Source organism: Nerophis lumbriciformis, linkage group LG06, assembly GCF_033978685.3.
Source record: "Nerophis lumbriciformis linkage group LG06, RoL_Nlum_v2.1, whole genome shotgun sequence".
NCBI classification, from domain to species: domain Eukaryota; kingdom Metazoa; phylum Chordata; class Actinopteri; order Syngnathiformes; family Syngnathidae; genus Nerophis; species Nerophis lumbriciformis.
This window is the reverse complement of record NC_084553.2, coordinates 17,438,284-17,463,687: the sequence shown is the minus strand read 5'-3', so window position 1 is coordinate 17,463,687 and position 25,404 is coordinate 17,438,284. Positions and strand designations below refer to the sequence as shown.

General features: G+C 39.9%; 1 protein-coding gene across 2 annotated transcripts in view; it reads right to left on the bottom strand.

Moving 5' to 3' along the window:
* Positions 1 to 25,404, bottom strand: part of ano1a (anoctamin 1, calcium activated chloride channel a) — a 185,359-nt gene that overhangs the window by 118,464 nt on the left and 41,491 nt on the right. For both annotated transcript variants that reach the window (XM_061963822.2, XM_061963821.2), the window contains exons 5-7: positions 23,192 to 23,343; positions 13,468 to 13,522; positions 12,652 to 12,703 (exon numbers count right to left, since the gene is read on the bottom strand). In XM_061963822.2, coding sequence (XP_061819806.1) covers positions 12,652 to 12,703; positions 13,468 to 13,522; positions 23,192 to 23,343 — 259 coding nt within the window. The remainder of the gene's footprint in view (positions 1 to 12,651; positions 12,704 to 13,467; positions 13,523 to 23,191; positions 23,344 to 25,404) is intronic.

The window sequence follows — 25,404 nt, the reverse complement described above, 5'->3', positions numbered from 1 at the left end:
CATTGCTCTTACCAGCAAGGTGCTGGATGACCGTCGTAAACTCTGAGACATAGGAGACGTGCCTCTGTTGCCTAGCCGATCACGGTTCGGCCGTCTTGGCCATCGCGAAAGTGAGGGGTTTGTGGTCCACAAAAGCTGTGAAAGGCCGCCCTTCAAGCAGCAAACAGAAATGACGTATGGCCAGATAGAGGCTGAGGAGCTCACGGTCAAATGTGCTATATTTCCGCTCGCAGGGGCGCAACTGCCTGCTAAAGAAAGCCAAAGGTTGCCAAGGGCCACCCACCCACTGCTCATGCACTGCACCTACAGCATAGTCTGATGCGTCCGTGGTGATTGCAATAGGAGCATCGGGTAATGGGTGTGCCAGCAGGGTAGCGTTAGCGAGAGCAGACTTGACCCCCACAAAAGCACTGTTCTGCACGTCAGACCAGTTTACCATGTGCTTGGGAGCAGCCCCTTTAAGAGCATCATACAGCGGCCGCATGAGGTCAGCTGCCCGGGGGATGAAACGATGGTAAAAATTGACCATGCCAAGGAACTCCTGAAGAGCCTTAACCGTGAGTGGGCGGGGGAAGTTTGCAATGGCAGCAACCTTCGCTGGGAGGGGAACTGCCCCGCACTTCGTGACACGATGTCCGAGGAAGTCGATTACAGACAACCTGAACTGGCATTTAGTGGGTCACATGCTCGGCCTGAGAGGTGCTCTCTACCAGGATGTCGTCCAAGTAGACAAACAAAAACAGCAAGTCACGTAAAACAGAGTCCATCAACCGCTGGAAAGTCTGTGTGGCGCTCTTAAGGCCAAAAGGCATTCGTAAAAATTCGAACAGTCCAAATGGGGTGATGACTGCTGTCTTCGGGATATCAGAAGGGTGGACCGGCACCTGATGATAGCCCCGGATGAGATCTACCTTATAAAACACAGCTTTCCCAGCCAGGTTGGCGGAAAATCTTATATGTGGGGGACCAGATAACGGTCCGGGGTAGTCGCATCGTTGAGTCTGCGGTAATCACCGCATGGCCGCCAACCACCTCGGGGCTTCCCCACCAGGTGCGATGCCCACGGGCTGTCCGAGCGGCAAATGATCCCGAGGCGTTACATGGTCTCAAATTAAGCTCTAGCGATAGAGAGCTTAGCAGGGTCCAAGCGCCGGGCTCGTGCATGCACAGGGGGGCCCGTCGTGGCAATGTGGTGTTCCACACCATGCTTGGCGGTAGATGACGAGAACGTGGGCTGCGCCAGGGTGGGGAACTCAGCGAGGAGGCAAAGAAAAACGTCCGCGGTGGGTAGCATGCTGGAAAGCCTGATAGAGTCCGTCGCGCTGAGACTGCACTTGTACGAGCAGAACGTAATCGCATCCACCAAGCGCCTGTTTTTTACATCCACAAGGAGGCCAAAAGCACAGAGAAAATCTGCACCGATGAGCGGCACCGTCACTTTAGCAGTCACAAAGTTCAACCTGAAACTCTGTCCACCAAAACACAGCTCCACGTACCTTATTCCGTAAGTGCGGATAGGGCTGCTATTGGCCGCTTCCATGGGGGGGCATGTGACTCAGACAGCATGTCCAACCTTGATGCTGGCGGACGCTCCTCTGCGTGCCTGTGTCACACAGGAACCGTCGTCCAGAGAGGGAGTCCTGGATGAAGAGCAGCCTGCCAGTACTGCCGACGTTTATGGCCACTGCTGAGCGCCGGCCCCGGCATTTCCCAGCGGCGGTCCACTAAAACTGCACGGGGGACGGCACCGCCTGGCTTTGGTCCCGAACTTTGCATGGAAAAAACATAGTCCAGAATCCAGTTGCCGCCTGGGGGGGGGCGCAGCAGCAGCAGCAACAGCAGCAGCAGCAGCGAGAGTGAAAGAATCTGCCATGGGTCTTTTTGTCTCAGCCGGAAGGAAAGCAGCCACATAGGTCGGTTGGGAGGCTAAAAATAACTTATCAGCTTCAGCAGCTAGTTTGCGACAGTCCAAAATGGCGGTGTTGGCTAAAGCAGACCAATGTATGATCCTGGTTCTACTTTATACCGGATCGATACCCAAATTTCTGGTATCTTCCAAAACTAATGTAAAACATCCAACCAACAGAAGGATAAGTATTTATTACATTTTAACAGAAGTGTAGATAGAACAGAAAGTAAGCAGATATTAACAATAAAAGAACAAGTAGATTAATAATACATTTTCTACCGCTTGTCCCTCATAATTATAACAAAATAAATTAATAAGAAATTACACAATATGTTACAGCATACGTCAGCAGCCAATTTAGGAGCCTTTGTTTTACTTACTAGTAAAAGACAAGTTGTCCAATATGTTCGCTATTTTATTTAAGGTAAAAATTGTTGTTCGATTGCAATAAAAAACATATGTTTATGGACCGTATGATTTTTTGTTAAGATAAAGCCAATAATGCATTTTTTGTGGTCCCCTTTATTTAGAAAAGTATCGATATACATGTTGGTACCGGCACCAAAATATTGGTATCGGGACATATATATATATAATATATATATATATATATTGATTAGGGGTGTAACGGTACGTGTATTTGTATTGAACCGTTTCGGTACGGGGGTTTCGGTTCGGTTCAAAGGTGTACCGAACGAGTACACATGCTAGCAGCGACCGGGCTAGGACAACATGTAAAAGCCAGAGCTGGAAGACCCTCCTGCCTCGTTAAGATCTCCTGTATTGGGAACACTTTGGCTGCACGATACAACAATGGAGGACGCAGGTTTCACCCTTCACTACCCGGCAGTGGGTCTCCACAGCTCTGGACTCCAGGGTAAATGACGAGTCCGCCGATTAGTTGCAAATCGTGGCTTTATTAAGGTCTTGCACACAGCCAATCTAACAAAACACTAGCCACTCCCCGCACTCACCTACCGCTCCCTCACCTCGCTCGCCCACACACTCACCTCATATGCTGTCACATATTAAAGGGCCACACACACACATATGCTACTCTCATAACACATGCTAACCCATTTGAAGCGTCACCACCGCATTCAAGCAGCCTCTCCTCAGGCAGGGCTAAAGCAATAACAAATGTTTTTATAGCAGCAGATATAAGTCCATATTGCATTAAAAACTAGATTTTGACCCACTTCTATGGTGGAAGAACAATGAGCCCATATATCCTCTTACTGCCAAGTTAGCCAGGCTGGGGGGGGGGAGAGAAAAGTTAATCTGACTTGAAATTGTTTAATGTTGCACTTTTTATATGTAGAAGAAAAGTTTTGTCATTTTATTTAATCTGAGCAACAACTTGAGGCAGTTTAATGTTGATTAACGTGGTTAACAAGTTGAAAAACGTATTGGGGTGTTACCATTTAGTGGTCAATTGTACGGAATATGTACTGTACTGCAATCTACTAATAAAAGTCTCAATCAATCAATCAAAAAAACGCACTTTGTATGTAGAAAGGTTTTGTTAAGAAACCATTCTGAGCCTTATCTTATTTAGTTTTTATTTTATATATGTTGACCACATTAACCCTGGCAATGGACCCTGTGTGTATATGTATGTTATGCCATTGTTCACAAATTTGGTAAATATATAACCAAAACATTTATATTTTGTTATTTTCTTACTGTACCAAAAATGAACCGAACCGTGACCTCTAAACCGAGGTACATACCGAACCAAAGTTTTTGTGTACCGTTACACCCCTAATATATATACTGTATGTGTGTGTATATATATATATATATATAATCTGTACATATATTTTTATTTTTATTTTTTTTTAGAGGGCAGATGCTGGAACATTCCCACATACCAAATTCTGCACCATTTTTTCTTCAGTTTATTATTCTGATCTTTTATTCTGACTGATTCTCTTCTCACATTTATCAACCAATACATATCGATCAAAGATCAAAATGTTCAGCATGTTCAGCAAAGTTTTATCTATGGAATATTAGTCACATCCAGCCAGAAAGAATAAGTTGTTGGAGCATGCATACACACTACATCACATGTAGGTCACATGACAAGCACTGCCTGTATTGATACAGCTTTTTTAAAACAATAATGTTATCTTCTTCATGGATTTCAATTAAGTTCAGAAGGGTTTGTAAAGCTCAATGATTTTTGCTTAACTTAGAAAAAAAGGAGTCACACAGAAAAGTTTGCGTATAAGACCGCCTTCATTCATGACTAAAGTATTTTACCTTACTTACTGTCCGCAAGCTGGTTTGGAGAATATGAGTAAGAGAAATGTGCATCACTTAAAGCGAGTAAAAAAACAACAAAGCGCATACAGTAGAATAGGGCCCTAAGAGCCTTAATTTATTCTTGCCAATGAGCGCTTATTTCTACTTCAATGGGATGTGTCTGTGAAATTCTGTTCACAAATGTATGAAAAGGTGATCTACGCCTTAATCTTTTCCAGGATGGATTGCTGTAAGTGCTACTCATCACGAGATCCTCAAAGGGCCTTAAAAAGCTCCACTACATTCAAAACAGAGTCTGACAAGAATACAAAATATAACAACATTACATTAACCCTCGAGTCCCTCTGTTAGGACTGAATACAAACAAACTTTGCTGCTCATACATAAATGCCTTTATGGAAATGTACCAGACTACCTTAAAGAACTTCTGGTTGGGCATGGATGGAGAAGGCCCTACTTAGCGAGGGCTCTGTGGAAATGTGACCTTTTTTTATGTTTTATTGGCACTTTTGCCAACTCCAGCCGTCAACTCTAAAATACTTTTACTAGCCTCTTTTTTTTGTCACTGTGGCAGTGAATTTTTGCGATGTCTGGCCGAGGGAAATCCGAAAAGTGAGGCCGCGCAATGCCTCGTGCATCTCTGGATCCAGATATCATGGAGGAGTCAGTTGTCGACTCCGTCCTTTTTAGGAGCATAAGCCAGAAGATGGACGAAATGCGAGCCGACATTCTTGAAAATCTTAAATCCGTTGTCATAGGAGAGGTAGTGGCTGTTATGGAACCATTGGAGAGCATTCTCTCGTCCCATAGCGGGGCCATCGGGAGGCTGGAGCTCGTTGCTAATGCTAAGGCTAATGAGCTAATCAATCTCTGTGCTAGCGTGAACAAGCTTACTGCTGCCGTGGATCTCCTCGATAAAAAATGTGATGATTTGGAGGGCTGTGAGGGACCCCGTCCTACCTAGTTCACCGCTCAAATCTTGCAGGATGTACAAATGCTCGACGACAAACCCATGTTGGATCGTGCTCACCTGCGCGCAAGGCCTAAAGATGGCGAACCTCCTCGGCCGCTTGTTTTACGAGTACATTTATTTCAAGTCCGGAACAAGATTCTAAGACGGGTGGGGAGGGGGGCTTCTTTGCTCACCTATATGGGCAAGAGGATTTAGATTTTTCCCAACTTTACTTCGGCCGTAGCTCGGAAATAAACTGCTTTTGCTTCAGTAAAGAAAAAGCTACCAACGTTTGGACTTCTCTTCCCGGCAATGTGGCGGATCATTTAATCCAACGGCCAGATTTACAGATTAGAGGACCCAATACAGGCGGCAGACTTTGTGGAGAAAAATATCAAAATAGGAGTTGCACCGGACTCCGTCTAAGAGGCACACTAACATGTTTGCTGATCGGTGCTGTCAAGGCCTTAAGGACTGCAAATCCCAGGAGCGTAAGATTCCTTATCTGGATACTTGTTAAACGTGTTCTTCCTTACTCGGAGAGTGTTGCTACTGGGTTTGCTCTGGGCTTGTTTTGTTAACATAACTACTATTTGAGTTTGTAAAAGTCTTGCCTTGCTTATTGATCTTGTTCTGCCTCACTCAGACAGTGTTGTTACTATGGTTTCTCATCGTCCATTTTGTCAAAATGACTACTATTCGAGTGTGTATATAAGAGCTCTTTGCTGATAGTAAGCTGTAACTATATGGCCATTTTTCTTTCTTTCTTTTTTGTTTGAACCTTAGTGCACGTCATTTGTTAACGACATGCCACATTTCCAACGCCCACTGTGCAGCTTCTTTGAATTTAGAGCTGCTTAGAGTAGTAGAAGAGTGAAGGTTTTTCTCTTGAGGCGAGAGGATGTTCAGTTCAGAGGATTGCTTCTGCAGGAATTTTGGGTTTGGGGTGGGGGTTCAGTTCAGTTTCTCTTTTTTTTTTTTTTTCCATTATTATTTAATTGTATTTATTATTTTCGAGTTTTGCCACAGTTTCGCATTCTTGTGTTCTGTATATTTATTGTTGGCATCTTGCTATGACATTACCTAATCTAACAACGACATCCGGTGGGTGTGGCATTGTTTTAACAGTAACAGACTTAGTAATCATATAAAGTGAAGTAATATGCTACACCATCTTCGCCATATGGTTGCTTATGTCATCGTTTTACAGGAGACTCATGTTAAACCTGCTGATCACTTGAAGTTGAGACGAAGCTGGGTAGGACAGATCTTTCGTTTTTCATTTTTGAGTAAATTGAGGGGTGCTGCTATTCTGCTGCATAAATCTGTTCCTTTTGTACTCTCAAACAACATTTCTGATACCAATGGGAGGTATGTTATCGTCACTGGTCAGATTTCAAACACTCCAGAAAAAGTTTATGCCCCCAACTATGATGATGACACCTTTTACAAACGCCTTTTTCTAAAACTCCCTGATTTGTTAATGTACTATTTAATATTAGGAGGAGACTGTAACTGTTGCTTTGATCTCCAGCTTGATTGCTCATCACCCAAAACTTTTCCACCATCAAGATCAGCTAAGGTTATCCAGTCTTTAATGGAGAAATGTTCTCTTTCAGATGTCTGGAGCTTTATGAATCCTATTAAAAGGCAATATTATTTTTTTTCTTACGTCCATCAGACCTTTACCCGTATTGATTACTTTTTAGTTGACAAACAAATTACTTTCATCTATACCTACATACTAATAAAATGCAATTATATCGGATAATGCCAAATGTTTTATGGAATTTAGGGGTGTCAAAAAGATTAGATTTTCGAATTAATCGCGATTCTTATTTGTATTGTAACGATTCTTAATCAATTATAAAAAAATCTAAAATATATAAAACATTTAAAAAAAGTTACTGTCTAGTCACTCAGGCAAATTCTATTATTGATGTAAATGTACTCTGTATTTGTCTGCTCAACGTTTTACCCCGAGCTGGATGACTCTTTTAATGAATCTGAACATCCCCTCAGTTCATCAGTCCGCTGCGATGGAATTGGAGAGACCAGTCACTGCTGCAGAACTGAATGTTGCAGCATTATCACTACAAAGCAGTAAATCTCCGGGACCGGATGGTTACTCTTCCGGATTTAAAAAATAAGTTTTGGCATAAGCTTGCCCCTTTGTTATTGGATATGTACAATGCATCATTTAAATCTGGCTACCTCCCACAAATGCTTCAGCAAGCGTCAGTTTCTCTCCTCTTCAAAAACGACAAAGATCCCTCTTTGTATCATCATATTAGCCTGTTGAATGTGGATTTTAAAATATTTTCTAAACTGCTAGCTTTACATCTTGACACTATTCTTCTTTCTATTATTAATGCAGCTCAAACAGGGTTCATCCGAAACAGGCACTCCTTTTCTAATCTTTAACGTATTTTCAATATATTGTACAGTGTGCCTGCTTCCAACATCCAAGAGGCTGTGATATCACTGAATGCGGAAAATGCTTTTGACAAGGTGGAGTGGAACTATCCATGTTGTGTCCTGGAGAGATTCGGCTTCCGTAATAGTTTTATTTTGTGGTTTAAGCTTCTTTATTCATCCCCAGTAACCCTGGTCAGGACAAATAATATTCAATCCCAATACTTTTGCCTCTATTGTTCTATGCAGCAGGGCTGTCCTCTCAGCTTATTGCTTTTTGCTCTTGTTATTGAGCCTCTGTCAATACCACTTTGCGCCAATCCGTTTGTTGCATGTATATGTGCAGGTGAAAGTCTCTCTCTATGCAGATGATCTCCTTCTATATGTCTCGGACATCTCCGTCTCGATCTCGGCTGTCTTGAGTACTCTCCAAGCTTTTGGACGTGTGTCTGGTTACAAATTGAACTTGGGTAAAAGTGAAATATTTCCTATAAATTCTGCTGCTAGGAAATGTCCTCTGCACAATTTTCCCTTTAAAAATGCCTCACATAGTTTCACATACAAGGTCACACATATGCTTGCAGAGCTTTAAACAAAGCCAGCTTTGTTCCATTGTTGTACAAAATCAAGGGAGATTTTAAAGTTAAGTTAAAGTTGAAGTCCCCACGAGAGTCACACACACACTAGGTGTGGTGAAACTATCCTCTGCATATGACCCATCCCCATGTTCACCCCCTGGGAGGGGAGGGGAACAGTGAGCAGCAGCAGTGGCCACGCTCGGGAATCATTAGGTGATTTAACCCCTAATTCCAACCCTTGATGCTGAGTGCCAAGTAGGAAGGCAATGGGTCCCATTGTTATAGTCATTGGTATGACTCGGACGGGGTTTGAACTCACGACCTTCCAGTCTCAGGGCGGACACTCTAACCACAAGGCCACTGATCACTGTTTTTTACCTAGCTACAGTGGCATGTATCAACTCTGTTAAAATGAATGTACTTCTGCAATTTTCCTATCTGTTCCAGTGTATACCACTTTTTCTCCCTCAGTCCTTCTTTCGTAAAATAGATTTTAGACTTCATTTGAAAGAAATAGACTCACAGGATACGTAAACAATATTTGCAAAGACCCAAATTGTCTGGAGGATTGGCACTACTCGACTTAAAGTTTTACTATTGGAACACCAGCATTAGAATTCTTAAATATTGGTTGCATTTGATCCCCCTCTGTTATGGCTGATTATGAAGGCTAACTGAATCTTAGGGCTCTTGTTCACTCTCCCATCCACTCTTCTACTTCCACTTTTTGTGAACATTTCCATCATAAGAACCTCATTTAGTATGTGGGTTCAGTTTAAGTGCTATTTTAGTTTGCAGACTATTTCTAGTCTGGCACCTATCACTGCTAATCATGCTTTCCCTCCCACTCTTTGAGTTGGTCAAGTTTGGGGATCAACAACATTGAAGATTTATACATTACCAACACTTGTTCCTCTTTTCTGCAAGTAATACATTTTCACTCCCTAAACAACACTTTTTCAAATATCCGCAGTTTTGGTCGTAATGCTTTCCCTAGGTTTTCCAGATTTACCAACTTTGGGAGCAGGATTTGGGTATAAGTCTCTCTGGGGGTAGCTGGACAGAGATCTTGAGTCGAGTTCATGAGCCTTATTCAATGCAAGCTAGTACATCGTACTTGTTATACCACGATTCGATTAGCGAATATATATGATGGCATATCTGTGTTATGTGATCAGTGTAAACCGGCTCCAGCTAACTTAATACATAAGTTTTGGCTTTGCCCATCCCTGAACAGCTATTGGCAAAAGTATTTAATACTTTGTCAGTGGTCACCAGAGGTGGGTAGTAACGCGCTACATTTACTCCGTTACATCTACTTGAGTAACTTTTGGGATAAATTGTACTTCTAAGAGTAGTTTTAATGCAACTTACTTTTACTTTTACTTGAGTATATTTATAGAGAAGAAACGCTACTTTTACTCCGCTACTTTTACTCCGCTACTTTTATCGACATTCAGCTCGCTACTCGCTACTAATTTTTATCGATCTGTTAATGCACGCTTTGTTTGTTTTGGTCTGTCAGACAGACCTTCAAAGTGCCTGCCTTACTGGTGACGTTTCACTCCGTTCCACCAATAAAATGCAGTCACTAGTGACGTTTGACTCCGTTCCACCAATCAAATGCAGTCACTGGTGACGTTGGACCAATCAAACAGAGCCAGGCGGTCACATGACCTGACTTAAACAAGTTGAAAAACTTATTGGGGTGTTACCATTTAGTGGTCAATTGTACGGAATAAGTACTGTACTGTGCAATCTACTAATACAAGTTTCAATCAATCAATCAAAAGTGTGAAGGAAAAAAGACACATTTTTATTTCAACCGTACATCCCGTCAAAAGCCTAAAGACTGACTGCACAGTTCCTGTCTTCACAATAAAAGTGCCGCTCCATCGCGCCTGCACTTACAAAATAAGAGTCTCCGAAAGCCAGCGCAAACAAGCTAGCAAGCTACGGAATTTGCCGCCAATGTATTTCTTGTAAAGTGTGTGAAAACGAATATGGAAGCTGGACAAATAAAATGCCAAAAACCAACCACTTTCATGTGGTATTAGACAGAAAGGAGGAACTTTTCTTCTCCTCCATTTGAAAACGTGGACGTTACCAGCACTACTGTCTGATTACAATCAATGCAAGTCATCAGAATCAGGTAACACACCAACTTATATTCTTGTCTTCATGAAAGAAAGGAATCCGTATGTTAAACATGCATGTATATTCATTAAAACACCTTTAACATGTAAACAAAAACGGCAAACTAAATAAATATAAATTATATACTGTATATATCAATTTATGTGTATATAAATATATATATATATATATACATATATAAATACATACATATATATATATATATATATATATATATATATATATATATATATATACATATATAAATACATACATATATATATATATATATATATATATATATATATATATATATATATATATATATATATATATATATATATATATATATATATATATATATATGATATGTGTGTGTATGTTACTCATCAGTTACTCAGTACTTGAGTAGTTTTTTCACAACATACTTTTTACTTTTACTCAAGTAAATATTTGGGTGACTACTCATTACTTTTACTTGAGTAATAAATCTCTAAAGTAACAGTACTCTTACTTGAGTACAATTTCTGGCTACTCTACCCACCTCTGGTGGTCACTGGCAAAAGGATTGAACCAAATTGAACCAAATCCTCTAAGTGGACTATTTGGGGTGGCACCTCAGTCATCTACCTTTAACAAATCCAAAAATAATCTTTTAGCATTCACTACTTTGTTGGCTAGAAGACTTATTGTGTTAAATTGGGAGGCAACAGCACATCCTTGCCACACCCGCTGGGTTAAAGATGTTCATTATTTTCTCAAACTGAAGAAGATTAGGCTGACATCGAATGGTTGCTCTGCAAAGTTTCAAGAACTATGGGTAGTCTTTCTGCGATATGTCGGTGAAATTGATCTCCAAATTAACCCTGATTGAAACACAATTGAAATGTATATGAGCCTTTTGTCTGCTTGTTAGTTGCTAAATCTCTCTCAGGCACAGGTGTCACAGTCGTTTTCACTGAGGGCCACATTGCAGTCATGTTTGGCCCCAAAGGGCCGCATTTAACAGTGAATACTAGTATTACTCAATTGTTTTATGCATTTTATTGGTAGATTAAAAAAAAAAACTAAAATATGTTAAGTTGCAATAATTTCACCTCAAAATGTATTGTAATTTACTGTAAATGGAAAAACAGTACTGCTCTTTTTATGGTAATAAAAGGTAGCTCAGTTGCCAGAATTTTACTGTAAATTTGACATTCGTTTTTTTACTGTAAATAAAAAAACCTGCAATTTTACAGTAACATTTTGACACCTGAGCTGCCAGTTTGTTTGTTTTTTTTTTTTTACTGCAAATCAACAACAGTAGTTTTTTCGGTGTATTACTGTAAATGCCAAAACAACACCACAGTTTATTAAAAATTTAGAGAAAAATACTGTAAAAAGCACAGTAAATTTCACAATTTTACTATGGAATCTATTGCTACTTTTACAATTTGATGGATAACTTGCTTTGAAATCATTATCATTAGTATTTATTTATATTTTAAAAATGGTATGAATGTTTGATAATATATTTTTGCATAATTACACAATATTTAAGTTAACACAATTTACGATTACATGGAGTACTTTTTTTTTTCTTCCAAAATAGAAAGAAATAATACATTTAGTAAGACAAGTTACAGTACTTTATTGATAAATATTATTTCCAGGCTTTTGAGGGCCAAATAAAATGAAGTGGCGGGCCACATCTGGTCCCCGGGCTTTGAGTTTGACACCTGTGCTCTAAGGCATATCAGGAATGCAGTTGTTTGTGGTTTTATGTGAATATCTGTCTTTGATTTATTTTTACTTTATTTATTTATTTATTATTATTTGTATTTATTTATGTAATTAATTTGTTTGTGTGTGTGGGGGGGGGGGGCACAGCATTTGATGTATTTTTGATAACTCCTGTCTTTTGTATGTGTCTGAAAATCAATAAACACATGTTTAAAAAAAAAAAGAACTTCTGTCACTTCACCAACCTTCTAGGACTAAGCTTTACACTATAGGGGACAGCACTTTTCAGGCGAGCACCCTGCGACTGAGGCTGCATGTTGGCCGAGGCCCTAGTGATTTGTATGTTTGCCCTTCAGTCTGGAGGTTCAGGCTGTGAATCTCTGTTGGGGCACGGGGATGCATGTTCATCCTCTGGCTGGGGGGGTCCTCTGGGTTCTTGCCAGACCCCAACGTCTAGGATAATTGGTAATTGGAGACTATACATTGACCATTGGTGTGGATGACAATGCTTTTTCGTATTAGTGATACATTTTTTAAATTCAGATTTTTTAATTTTGACTTTCCTTGACTGTGTCTTATTTTGAGTCATTCGAAATAATTCTATTGTGCGAACCAGTGCACTCACACTATTTAATTATGCTAAAAGTCATCTAGAGACTTCTTACCCATTGAGTATGTCGCCTTTGTGCATCTTGTCCTTTTGAGCACTTCATATGCCTGAAAACATAGCAAACATCTAAAGTTACAACGATATTAATATATATTTCTCATGTGACATTAAAATAGTAGAAGTACATTTGGAATATACAAAATACAAAGTAGATAAGATGTACAGGTGTCATTTGACAAGTATGACAGTACGTCTGAAGTCATGCTCATTGCCCGCTGTTGTAAATATATTATGCAGTATATACGCATATTCTGCACACGTGTTGCTACAGTCCACTTTGTTGCTGTAAAACCAGAATTTTGGGGGCAGAAAAGGCCATATGTATCGCAATGTGTTTTACTACTATAAACTTACTGATTCAAACAGTTTCTAGTTAGACTGGCACATTCATCTAGAACAGTGGTTCCCAAATGTTTTTTTTTATACCAAAAACCACCTCAGAAAAATACCACCTAATGACCAACATTAAAATACAGTAGCGTAGTAGGCTTAAATGTTCATTAAAACAAGGCAGAGTTTTTAGTTAACAAGTACATGTAATATTGTTGGTCACTGTAACATTACACACAGTTAGAACAGTAACACTGAGTTTGAATATAGGAAAGTAAAACACTGTACTTTATTTAATCAAGTGATTCTTTGGCATACCACTAGTGGTACACATACAACAGTTTGAGAATCACTGATCTAGAAGACACATTGTAAACATACAGTAAATATATATTGATGTTATTGATCACTGAATTGGTAAGATGTTTGTGATCACCTGAAATATCAACCGAAAAAATTGATTGCATGAAGTAATACTTACCAATGTGCTCCTGGTCTTGCTGTCAAAAAACGTGTCTCTGTCTGACAGATCAAATCTGGTAATGAAAAACAAAACACAAAACACTCAGTGCCTAATTTACTAAGATCCAAATAACACGTGCTCGACAGCATGTGCAAAAAACAAAATAGTGTGTACAATGAGTGGGTGTGTTGCGTGTGATCTACTAACACTGTGTGTGCAGTTGAAAAGTAGTGCAGACTGCCATATTTAAATGACGACTTTGCATATATACGGGGCTTTTACCACTGAGGCACTTGATAATTTTCCGCACATTCATGATGTCATGTGCGATGTGTTGCACCAGCAGCACACATCTATAATCTTTAACATGTTTCTGAATCGCAATCAAGACATTAGAAACATATGCATACTGACACTTAAATTTGTGCACGAGACTGTGGATCGCATCACCAGCAACTTCCTGTGTCTGCAATGATTCAAACACATCAAAATGACGTATTTTCAAGTTTGAGGTATATTATGTAATATATTTCCTAATTAAAAAAAACGAACAACTTTTTTAAAAAACCCCGCTAATAACAGATACCAAAGCGCATAAAATTAATTTGTTTTAATCAGCCCCTTAAGTCATTCAGCATCTATAAAATTATAAAATTAAATTGCTGAATAGACGATATGTCTAATATTTTTTATTTCTGTCAGTCCAAATATGTTGACACACACACACACACACTAAAGACAGAGGGTTCTCGTCTGTCCATCATCTGTCTTTGCAGCGCGATCAATTTTTTTCTCACAGCCGGTGTTGGTATCTTTCCACACGTGTTAAAAAAACCTCAAAATAGTAAATGGTCTGTATTCATATAGTGCTTTACTATACGTGTAATGATACCCAAAGGCCTTTACATTATATGTCACATTCACGCATTCACACACATACACATTGACGGCGGAAGCGGCCATGCAAGCCGCTAACCTCGACCAATAAGGAGCAAGGATGAAGTCTCTTTCCCTCGGACACAACAGTTGGATTCAAACCTGGAATCCTGATGTTGCTGGCAGGGCTGCTCTACCATTTGCGTTACGCCTCAACTTTGCATGTTCTATCAAGTTTGCATGTGTTTCAATATGCGCAAACCTTGGTAAAATCAGGCCCTCACGCAGTTTGCAGTTTGGCAGTACTCACATTTTCAATCAAGCAAAAAATCAACCATAATTAGATGAAAAATTACAAAAGATTATTCATTATCAAAAGTTCATACTATACCATCCACCCACCTATCCATCTTCTTCCACTTATCCGAGGTTAGGTCACAGGGCCAGCAGCCTAAGCAGAAAAGCCCAGACTTCCCTCACCCCAGGCAATTTGTCCAGCTCTTCCTGAGAGATTCCGAGGCGTTCCCAGGGCATTTGCGAGACATTGTCTCTCCAACGTGTCCTGGGTCTTCCAGACCAGATGCCCCAACTACCTCATCTTGCTGCTCTTGATGTGGTGGAGCAGCAACATTACTCTAAACTCCTCCCTCCTCCCTATTTCTAAGGGAGAGCCCTGCCACTGGATGGAGGAAACTCATTTTGGGCGCTTGTACCCATGAACTTGTATTTTTGGTCACAATCCAAAGTTCATAACCATAGGTAGGATCGGATTGTTGATCGACTGATAAATTGAGAGCTTTTCCTCCCGGCTCAGCTCCTTCTTCACCACGACAGACCAATACAGGTATACAAGTAGATACATCAATGCAGACGCTACACTGACCCGCCTGTCGATCCACTCTTCCCTCACAGGTGCTCCACTGCTATCTATCAAAGTTGTGCAGCTCTATTTAGCGTGCAGCTTTATTTATTGACCTGTCAAAAGCATTTGATACAGTCGACTAGGGATGGGATTCGAAACCCGGTTCTTGTTCAGAACCAGTTCACAGTGTATCGATTCCTTGGAATCGCTTGCGAGTTTGTCAAGTAGTTTCTCTTAACGGTTCTTCCAGGTGGGGATGACGTCATTACGAACGTGCTTAGTGACATCAGCAACATGGCGGTGCCTGGACGGAAAAAGCACACTGAAGTTTGCTGACATTTTACGAAAAAAGACAGCAACAGCGCTACTTTTAATAATTCCAAGCTTGCTATTTCATCAAGAGGAGGACATACGAGCAATATGCTGACACATTCGAACATACAGCATGCAATTAATGTCACGGTTTTGAAACGTGCCAAGCTCATCCCAGACAGCAGCAGTCATCTGACATAAATACAACAGATACTAATACCGCCGATAATGTCAGTGCTATTACCTGTTAAATTGAAATTAATGCTTTCCCATTCAGATGAGCATAAGCAGACATATTCTGACATATGCAGGAAAGGCTCCAGTTTACGTCTGCCGCTAGCCTTCACTGCGACAGGAAAGTGTACCCCTCAGTCAGTAACAAATGAATGTTACCGAGAAGTGACTAAACTTGTAGTCAAAAGTTTACAAACATTTGCCACTCATACTGTATAAAAATATAAACGCAACACTTGTGTTTGTGCTCCTATTTTTCACGAGTTGAACTCAAAGTTCTAAAACTTTTATTCTAATCACAAGATACCTATTCCTCTCAAATATGGTTCACAAATCGGTCTAAATCTGTGTTAGTAAGCACTTCTTTGCCAAGACAATCAGTCCCACTTCACAGGTGTGGCTTATCAAGATGCTGATTAAACAGCATGATTATTGCACAGGTGTGCCTTAGGCTGCCAACAATAAAAGGCCACTGAAATGTGCAGTTTTGCTTTATTGGCATCTGCGGGGGTCCAAGGCCGCACATTTTGTTCCTTCGGTACTGTCTTTCCTTTTTCACTTAAAGAACAATTGTATTTATGGTTGCCACTCCTGGTCTGTGCTTTAAGAAAAATATAATTATTAGTAAGTACTAAAAACAAAACTATGGATACAAGTACACAGATAAGCCATGTAGCAGGCAAGACACACATTGTTAAATATAAAACACAAATTGTAGGAATTTGTTACACAATCAGTCATTTCGATTGCATTAGTTGTTTTATTTGCGCTAATATTTGGCATCAAGCCAAGCAGTTGTGTGCGCGTCTACCTATCTATATGTCCATAACAAGGGAGCTGGTTAACTCATGAGAGTAGCGTACAGTATGTGTGTTTGCGAGAATGGCAATGTGTTGGCTGATGTCAGTGAGTGAGTGGGCGAGTAAAGGGAGAGAGAGAGTGTGCATTGCCCAGTAGAGTTGAATTGGTCAGATCGTGTGCTGCAAAACTAATAATAATAGCGATTATCACGACTCAGCAGCCTTGTCTGTCCGACCTGAAAGCGGAGCTTAGCAGACCCATTGCCAGGGAAATTGAAGGGTGTTACCCCTGACGAAAACATCAACCCTGGAGGGAACGTCTGTCCTTGACTACGGTCTGCATGGGAGAAGAACAGCTGGAAAGGTGTAACAACTACATTATTACCGGTCACTCTTTATAACTCCTTGTGCAGATCTGACTGATTATTATTTAAATGTTTACCTATGTTTGAAGCAAAGGTGGTAATACTAATCGCCACATTAAGCGAGGCGTGTTTTAAAGCAACACTTGCAGCGCGGCGACTCCCTGTTTAAAGCGTCACCTTTAATGTTAGTTTTGAAGCCCAAATACCTCCATATTGCGCTTCACGCACCCTCTTTAAGAGGTAAGTAAAATAGGAGTTAGACCAGAATAGGCTATGGCCCAATCTCAATAAACCCCCTCACCCATTACCACTACACCCTCCACCCACTACCACTACACCCTCCAAATGAAGCAAAAATGGGTAGAGCTTTGTAATCTTCCCTACAAATTGGGACACCACTTGCTACGTCACTGCATAGTTTACGTTCAGGCATCTAAGCGACTACATAGTTACGTTTGCACATACTACCACCTAGAGTTGTACCAACACCCATATTTTAGTACTAAAATGTATATCGTTATGTATTTCAATACTTTTTTGATCATTTTCAAAATAAAGGGGACCACAAAAATTGTCATTATTGGCTTGATTTTAGAACATTTATGATAAACCTTTTGATTAAACATATGTTTCTAATTGCACCCAAGAACAATTTTAAAAGATTGGAATTCAAATTAAAAGGCACATTAAACATATGGGCTTTTCCTATTGCACTCATTCACAATCATTATGAAAGGCATGCATTCTAAATATTAAATAAACGTAAATAAAAGTCCGCTTACAGTGGAGCCAATGGGAGTGCCACTATTTCACCCATAAAATCCGATAAATAACCATTCAAAAAGCGCCAACAATACCCAATTTAAATTTTGTGACAGGAATATTAATCAGTTATGGGCCTGCTGCAATGCAAGTTGTTCACACACTTGTCTCCTGTAACCCTGGCTAAAAAAAATTGGCGTCCAATGTTCCGTTTTGGCTGGATGGACATCGGAAGAAGGCGAGCGCCATCGGCCTTCCTCCATTAAAGCGGAGGCTTTTAATCTAATTTACTTGAGCTTGGAAGCCCAGAATTTTTGTTTTCTTTTTCTGGTGAACAACCTGTCCTCACGGCCACATATTTTATCCCACTGTCATGTGTTTTGGTGAAAACGTTGAAACACATCTCCTCTCTCAGAAAATTTCACTTTTATGGAGTACATGTGTCCCATTTGGCTTCTGGTGGCCCTCAAAGCTAAGAAAGTCAGCTAAATCTCTCAATGACTAAAATGTTAGATGTCGGCGTGAAAAAACACAAAAATTCTTATTTTCCTACTCACTCTAACTCGGTCATTTCTCCACTTATCGGAAATCTGAGAACACCAGAACGTTCCTCAAAGTCTTGAGTTGCTCACGTTTTTTACGAAAAGTCGATATCTCGAAGATTTTGCCCACAATCAGACATTGTTCGGCATTAAGTTTTTCAACAAATCTTCCATAAACTGCTGTCATTGTGTAATGGTGGCAGGTTCATCTAATTACATGAATTCCTTTGAAGTCATGTGACAGCCCCTCTCCTCAGGTATCTGAGTACAGGGCCGTAACTAACAGTTCAATGGGCACACAACAGGGTCCCCCCCCATTCCCACCCAGTACAAAAATCCAGTTTATTTCTATCTGCATCGGTGTTGAGCAAGTTTGCTAGCAGTTAGTGTGTGTTATCACAATAACTGTTAGCATACTTGTGAGCTTTCTTTTGCTAGCGTCTCTCATATTAGCATGCTAACATTTTGTGCAAGCTTTTTTGCTACTTTCTATGTCTACACCAACAAATACTGCATTTTGGTATTTCTTCTTACCCAGTCATGTGCTAGCTTCTTAACATTAGCATACTAGTATGCTAACATCAAAGTGCTAACTTTTTTTTTTGCAAATTTTTACGCTTTTTTTGTCTAGTTCTGCAGCCATACACCTTAAAGTCATATAACTTGGTATGTGAAACATGCTAATTGTATACATGTTTACGTTAGCATGCTAACATTCAAGTGCTAGCTTTTAATTTTGCAGCCGTTTACCCTACAGTCATATAACTTGGTATGTGACACTTGTTAACTGTTAGCATGCTAACTTTAGCAGAAGCGTTACTCCAGTGACGACAATCTCCGGAAATAGCCCAAGGTATTCAAAGCGGAATGTTTGAAATAGCTGACTGAATTTGCAGCATTTTGTGATGTTTGGATGCTATATTTACATATTTTGCGGATTGCAAATACAATGAAACACAATTAAGCATATAAAGTCAACTTGTTTTTCAACTCTACTGGTACTTTAAGACACTCACACAGTAAACAAGTTGAAATTTCCAAAATGACCCCCTATCCAACCCTGTCAACATTTTAATTTTAAAATTTGGGAACTGTCCTGGAAAATGGGAGGAAACTGCCTACCAAACCAATAATGTCAATATCCCTACATTACACAAAGTAAATAAATATAGTGGAAATATGTCGCCCTCAGATTCATTGTGATACTGATCTGTCCTTCACACGTTTTCTACTTAAGGTGACAAATAGGGATGATGCCCGAAACCGGTTTTCCCGGTTGTTCGATAAGAAAAGAACCGAGTCCTCGGACTCGAATCCCTTTTTGAGAATCGGTACCTGTTATCGAGACCACTATAGCAGGGGTCGGCAACCGGCGGCTCCGGAGCCGCATACGGCTCTTTGATCACTCTGATGCGGCTCAGTTGCATACTTGCCTACCCTCCGAATTTCAGTGCCCCTCCCGAAAATTTCTCCCGGGCATCAAATTGAGGGCGTGCCGTGATGGCACTGCCTTTAGCGTCCTCTACGACCTGTCGTCGCATCCGCTTTTCACCATACTAACTGTGTGCCGGCAAAGCCCCATGTTGTACGCGGCTGTGGCATACACACGTAGGTCACTGCAAGGCATACTTGATCAACAGCGATACAGGTTACACTGAGGGTGTCGATATAAACAACTTTAATACTGTTAGAAATATACGCCACACTGTGAACCCACACCAAACAAGAATGACAAACACGTTTCAGGAGAACATCCGCACCGTAACACAACATAAACACAACAGAACAAATACCCAGAACCCTTTGCAGCACTAACTCTTCCGGGACGCTACAAGGTGTGTGTGTGTGTGTGTGTGGGGGTGGGGGTCGGGTGTATTTTGTAGCGTCCCGGAAGAGTTAGTGCTGCAAAGGGTTCTGGGTATTTGTTCTGTTGTGTTTATGTTGTGTTACGGTGCGGATGTTCTCCCGAAATGTGTTTGTCATTCTTGTTTGGTGTGGATTCACAGTGTGGCGTATATTTCTAACAGTGTTAAAGTTGTTTGAACTGTATTTTAGAAACGGTTTACAACAATGCACACGCACATATATATGTAACTGTTTAAAAGTCAACATGTACAGAAATTCAAAATGGTGGCCGACCTGCGTATATTGGCCACCCGTCTATCGCCGTCACTTTCTCTGTTTCCCTTGAGTAGTCACTACAGGCAGGTTTGACTGTACTTTTTCATTGACTAAATATGAACACAGTCAACCTTTACTCAGAGTCTGCTACTTTCGCTGAGCGATATGGACCAAAACTCATATACCAATATATTTTGGCTGAATACCGATACACGATATATATTGTGAAAGTAAATTCAGACAAAGCCAAACCCACATATGCTTGTCAAGTTGCTTTATTGAAACAAATACTAAACATGAGTAGCCTTGAGCATAATATAATAATAGTAATGTATAATCTTCAACCTTCTTTAACACAAATCCTCAGTTAATAACAGCAAACACAATATAAAATAAAGAAGACATTTTAAACATCAGCAGCAACTTGAAAATACATTTTACAATAAAGTGTTTTTAGCTCAGCATTTCAGAAGACAATTGTTCCCTTGTAAATTTAAGCCAGGAACACCAAGCTGTCAACTGCAGGATGCTGTGTGCCAGGTGACAATATTGTCACTGCAGCTAAACAAACTTTAAGATTGTGTAAACATTTGTTGTGGCAGTGCTTCTTCAGCAAAGTTGTTGTGACTGGGAAGATCATATAACAAGTTAATCATTTCTGACAGCTTTTTAAATATGTTTTTCTCATACCCTTGCAACTAAGAACATACAGTATATATTTACACAAAGTTTGTATTTTGGAAGAAATGTCTTCTCCATCATTTTCAAGTGCATTCATCTCTCTGGAGTTGTTGACTTGATAGAATCACGTAAATTGCAACTTGCCACGCTGATGTCATGAGTGCGTGTTGGTCCGAGTGATGCCGAGTGTTGTCGAGGCTTGAGTCAAACGGACCCAATCGCTGGCAACACTGCTAAATATTATTTTTTCATTGAGAGCAAAAGAAATGGGATCGGCAAGACGCCGGAAGAGGACACTCACCCCGTTTTACTCTGTGCTGGGAGGAGGAGGAACACCTCCGCATCAAGACATAAAGGATTACATATATTGGTATGGCGGTATTGTCTCAAATACATACCGCTTTATAAATTATAATTTGTAATACCGCCCAGCCCTATAGCATCACATTGCATTAAACACTGTTAATGATCATTGTCCATTGACTTCAATGATGGAGCATAGAGTGGGTTGTTCCTCTGCAGCGAAACTAGAAAGTATAAGGATAAATGCTCTGCTTCGTGCCGCCCATCGGATGCTAAGCATCTTCGGCACTCGACGGAAAGCGTGCTTGACCTCGGCTGGCCGGGACGCTGAGTTTCCGCATGATGATTGGATAATTTGTCTGAGGCTCGATCTTGTTTTGATTGACAAGTGAGGGAATTGGTGATCTTGAAATCTAAACCAGCACGGGAGCATTTTTTAAGTTTCGTTCTGTTGATCCATGTTGTTTTGGAGACTTTTAAAATGCTTAGTGAATTTGTATTTGTTAAAAATGACTAGTGACGAATCTAGCATATTTTTCTAGTATTATTGAAGACTGTACTAGCGTTCCAGACCATTTTTCGAATTTAATTTCATTGTTCCGTGTTCATAAAGACAATTTTACAATCCTGTAAGTGAAGTTTTCTTTGTGAAATTGTAAAACCCTACTTGAAAGACCAGCAGCCACCAATGCAAAATACCCACCTCCTAAATCCACTCCTGGCCAAACACATCTCTCTCGCAGTGTCCATTTGATTGAATCATGTGACATATGCCAGACTATTTACTACAAACACAGCCCCACGTCACAACTATCACCAGCACAATGGTATGTTTTACTACTGGGATTTTGAAGCCTGACTTTTAACAGGCCGATGTTTACCGAGTGGACTGGAAGCTGTGCTGCTGTGACAACACCGAATATATATAGAGTTTTTCATGGTCTAAAGGATAACTGTTAAAAACTATATTGTAAATGTATTACTGTTTTTCCTATGTATCATATGACTGTTATTTTGTAGGTTGCACAAGTGGATATGTGGAACTCACTGATGAAAACGAAAACTTTAATGTGTCTTCCACAGTAAAGTGAACAAGACGCTAAGGTATAGATCGTAAATACATTTAAAAGATGAAATTGAAACTAAAGTTAAAAGTATTCTATTGCCAGTTGAAATGGATAAAAGTTAAACTGTTTCAGTTAATGTTTAGTTTATGTAAATGTACAAATGTGTAAGGCTAAAATCTGTATCCTATTGAGCCATTTCTTTAGTATGCTTGCTCATTAGCTCTTATGTTGGTCAATGAACCCACGGATGTTCAATAAAAGACTATTTGACCATCAGCTCCGGACCTTAAATTCCACTACACATGTAAGGTAAAAATCTGAGAAAAAAGCTGAAACGAGAAGACACCAGGAAAGAAGGACAAAATACAGAAGTTTCCTGTGGAAAACAGGAAGGCTGATAGTTATGGCCTGAATGTCTTAGAGGTAGTGTATGTGCTGTAAATAGAACTTCACAGAAAAATGGAGGGACCTAACTAATTTCAGAACCCGACTATTGTAGTGCATGTAAACTTAGTTGCTGCCTCATTCCGGACTAAATATGTGTAAAATACATACATTTTAAAGTAGCACAGCGCATAATTACACACTATGATTGTAAACATGGAAAGGATATTGGCTCAAAGCAAACATCTTGCATGAACTAGTATCAACACAAAGCTATGTTCCTAAACTCTACACCTCAAATCTACAATGTACAAGTGTCATTCCGAATATCCTGATGTATATCCTTAAATCCCTGTATATCATAATACTACTGGCTTGAAGTTTACAATAAAATTATTGTGTTCACATAACATCAGCTGAAGATTTCACTTACAGGTGCTCCTTCTCTCTGGAGAAAGGGTGACTGAGAGATTTTACACTTGGTGTCTGAAGGTTATCCACTTTTGGGTGCAAAGGTGCGGTGACTTTGTGAATGAACAGTCGGATCCTTTCCACAATATTATCTCCTTGTTTGACGTCAAAAACCTACAAAACACGGGAAAAACATTGTTTAATATATACTTCATACAGAAACATTAAGTTTTTGAAGTTGATCAGTCAAAAGAGATTTGATGTGATTGTTACCTCAATGAAAGTAGCCTTTAAATCAGGGGTGTCTAAACGTTTTGACTCGGTGGCAGCATTGGGCTAAAAAAAAATCGGCTGGGAGCATAAAGCTTACTGCATGTAAAGTAACAATGCATATACACACACACACATATATTGTATATATATTGTATCATACATAAATTGTACTTTTATATATATATATATATATATATATATATATATATTAAATATGTGTAATGTAATTAAATATGCATGTAAATAAATTTGATAAAGAAATCAGTACACTAACTTAAACGGGATCTGCACATTTTTTGGGGAATTTTGCCTATTGTTTAAAATCATTATGAGAGACAAGAACACATGTCTTTTTTAAAGATTTTAGAGATGATAAAAAAACGATTGGAATATGCTTCAAATGGGAGTCACCGTTGTAGCCTTCAAAGTCCTCTAATACAACTTCAAAAACCCTTCATCAACGTTTTATATACACACTGCAAGTCTATATATAGTGTAGTAACAGACACGTTCATGACAAAATGTAATGTGGGTACAGCGTGGCTCGTGTGGTAGAGCGGTTGTGTCAACAACTTGAGGGTCCCTGGTTCGATCTCAGCTTCTGCCATCCTAGTCACGTTCGTTGTGTCCTTGGGCAAGACACTTCATCCTTGCTCCTGATGAGTCGTAGTTAGGGCCTTGCATGGCAGCTTCTGCCATGAGTGTGTGAATGTGTGCATTAATGGGTGAATGTGGAAATAGTGTCAAAGCCCTTTGAGTACCTTCAAAGTAGAACAGCGCAATACAAATGTAATCTATTTACCATTTTTTGTCATGTCTGTGTGATCATGTTTTGTTTTAGTTATGCTCGGTTTTGTTTTTGGACTCTTTGTGCACTCTTGTTTGTTTTGTCACCATAGCGACCATTAGTTTCACCTGTTTCACGTTTTGCACTCGCACACCTGTTGTCAATCATGTGTATATTATTTAAGCCCATTGTTGCCAGGAAGTCAGCCTGGCGACATTACCTCTGCTCACTTCATGTCATGCTACTTCTGTACCTCCATGCTACCTTTGAAATCTATGCCATAGTTCCCTGTGTTCCAAGTAAGTTTTGTTTATTGTTCATAGTTTTTTGCCCAAGTGCTAGTTTTGGTTTCATTAGTCAAGTTTGTTCTCCGCCTTTGTGCGCGCCTTTTGTTTGTACCCTTTTGTTTGTATTTTGTAGTTAGTGTTAAAAAAAAATATGTCCTTACCTTCACGCCTTGCCCGCTCCAACTTTACTTGCATCTCGGGAAAACAAACAACCCATAGTCCAAGTCTTGACATTTTTATCATTTAATATGTGCAATATTTACTGTATTTTGGTCATTTTAAGCATTGTTGGTACTGATTTCCTTTGCGCATTGATTTCAGTTTCCATAACTGTGTTCTAATCATGGCAGACTTTGTAACAGACATCAAAGACGAATATTTTTGGACAAATGAGGATTCACAACTTTATCTTTTTGAAGCCGAATATACAGAATATGAAATGCTGCTTATTCAAGCGAGGTGAAACGTTGGAGCAGACGAAAGCCGAGAGAGTGAGGTCGGCGTGACTTTAACGCTGTAAATGTGGAACTTGGAGACAAGTTATTTCAATATAAATGGAGTGCTTACCCAAAAATAAAACCGGAAAAAATGTACCCGTCCAGCTGGACCAAACAAACAACTGTCCAAGGAGTAGGGATGATACTCGAAACCGGTTTCCCCGGTTGTTAGATAAGAAAAGAACCGAGTCCTCGGACTTGAATCCCTTTCTGAGAACCGGTACCCGTTATCGAGACCACTATAGTAAAGAAAAATAGTTGGTTCTTTATTCGAATCCCTGGGAACGAATCCCGTCCCGACCAGAAATGCCCCTTGAGACATCACAAGAAATTACGTCACGTAGCTCAGTCATTAGGCGCAGATAGGGAAAGCAGGAAAAAATGGACCGGA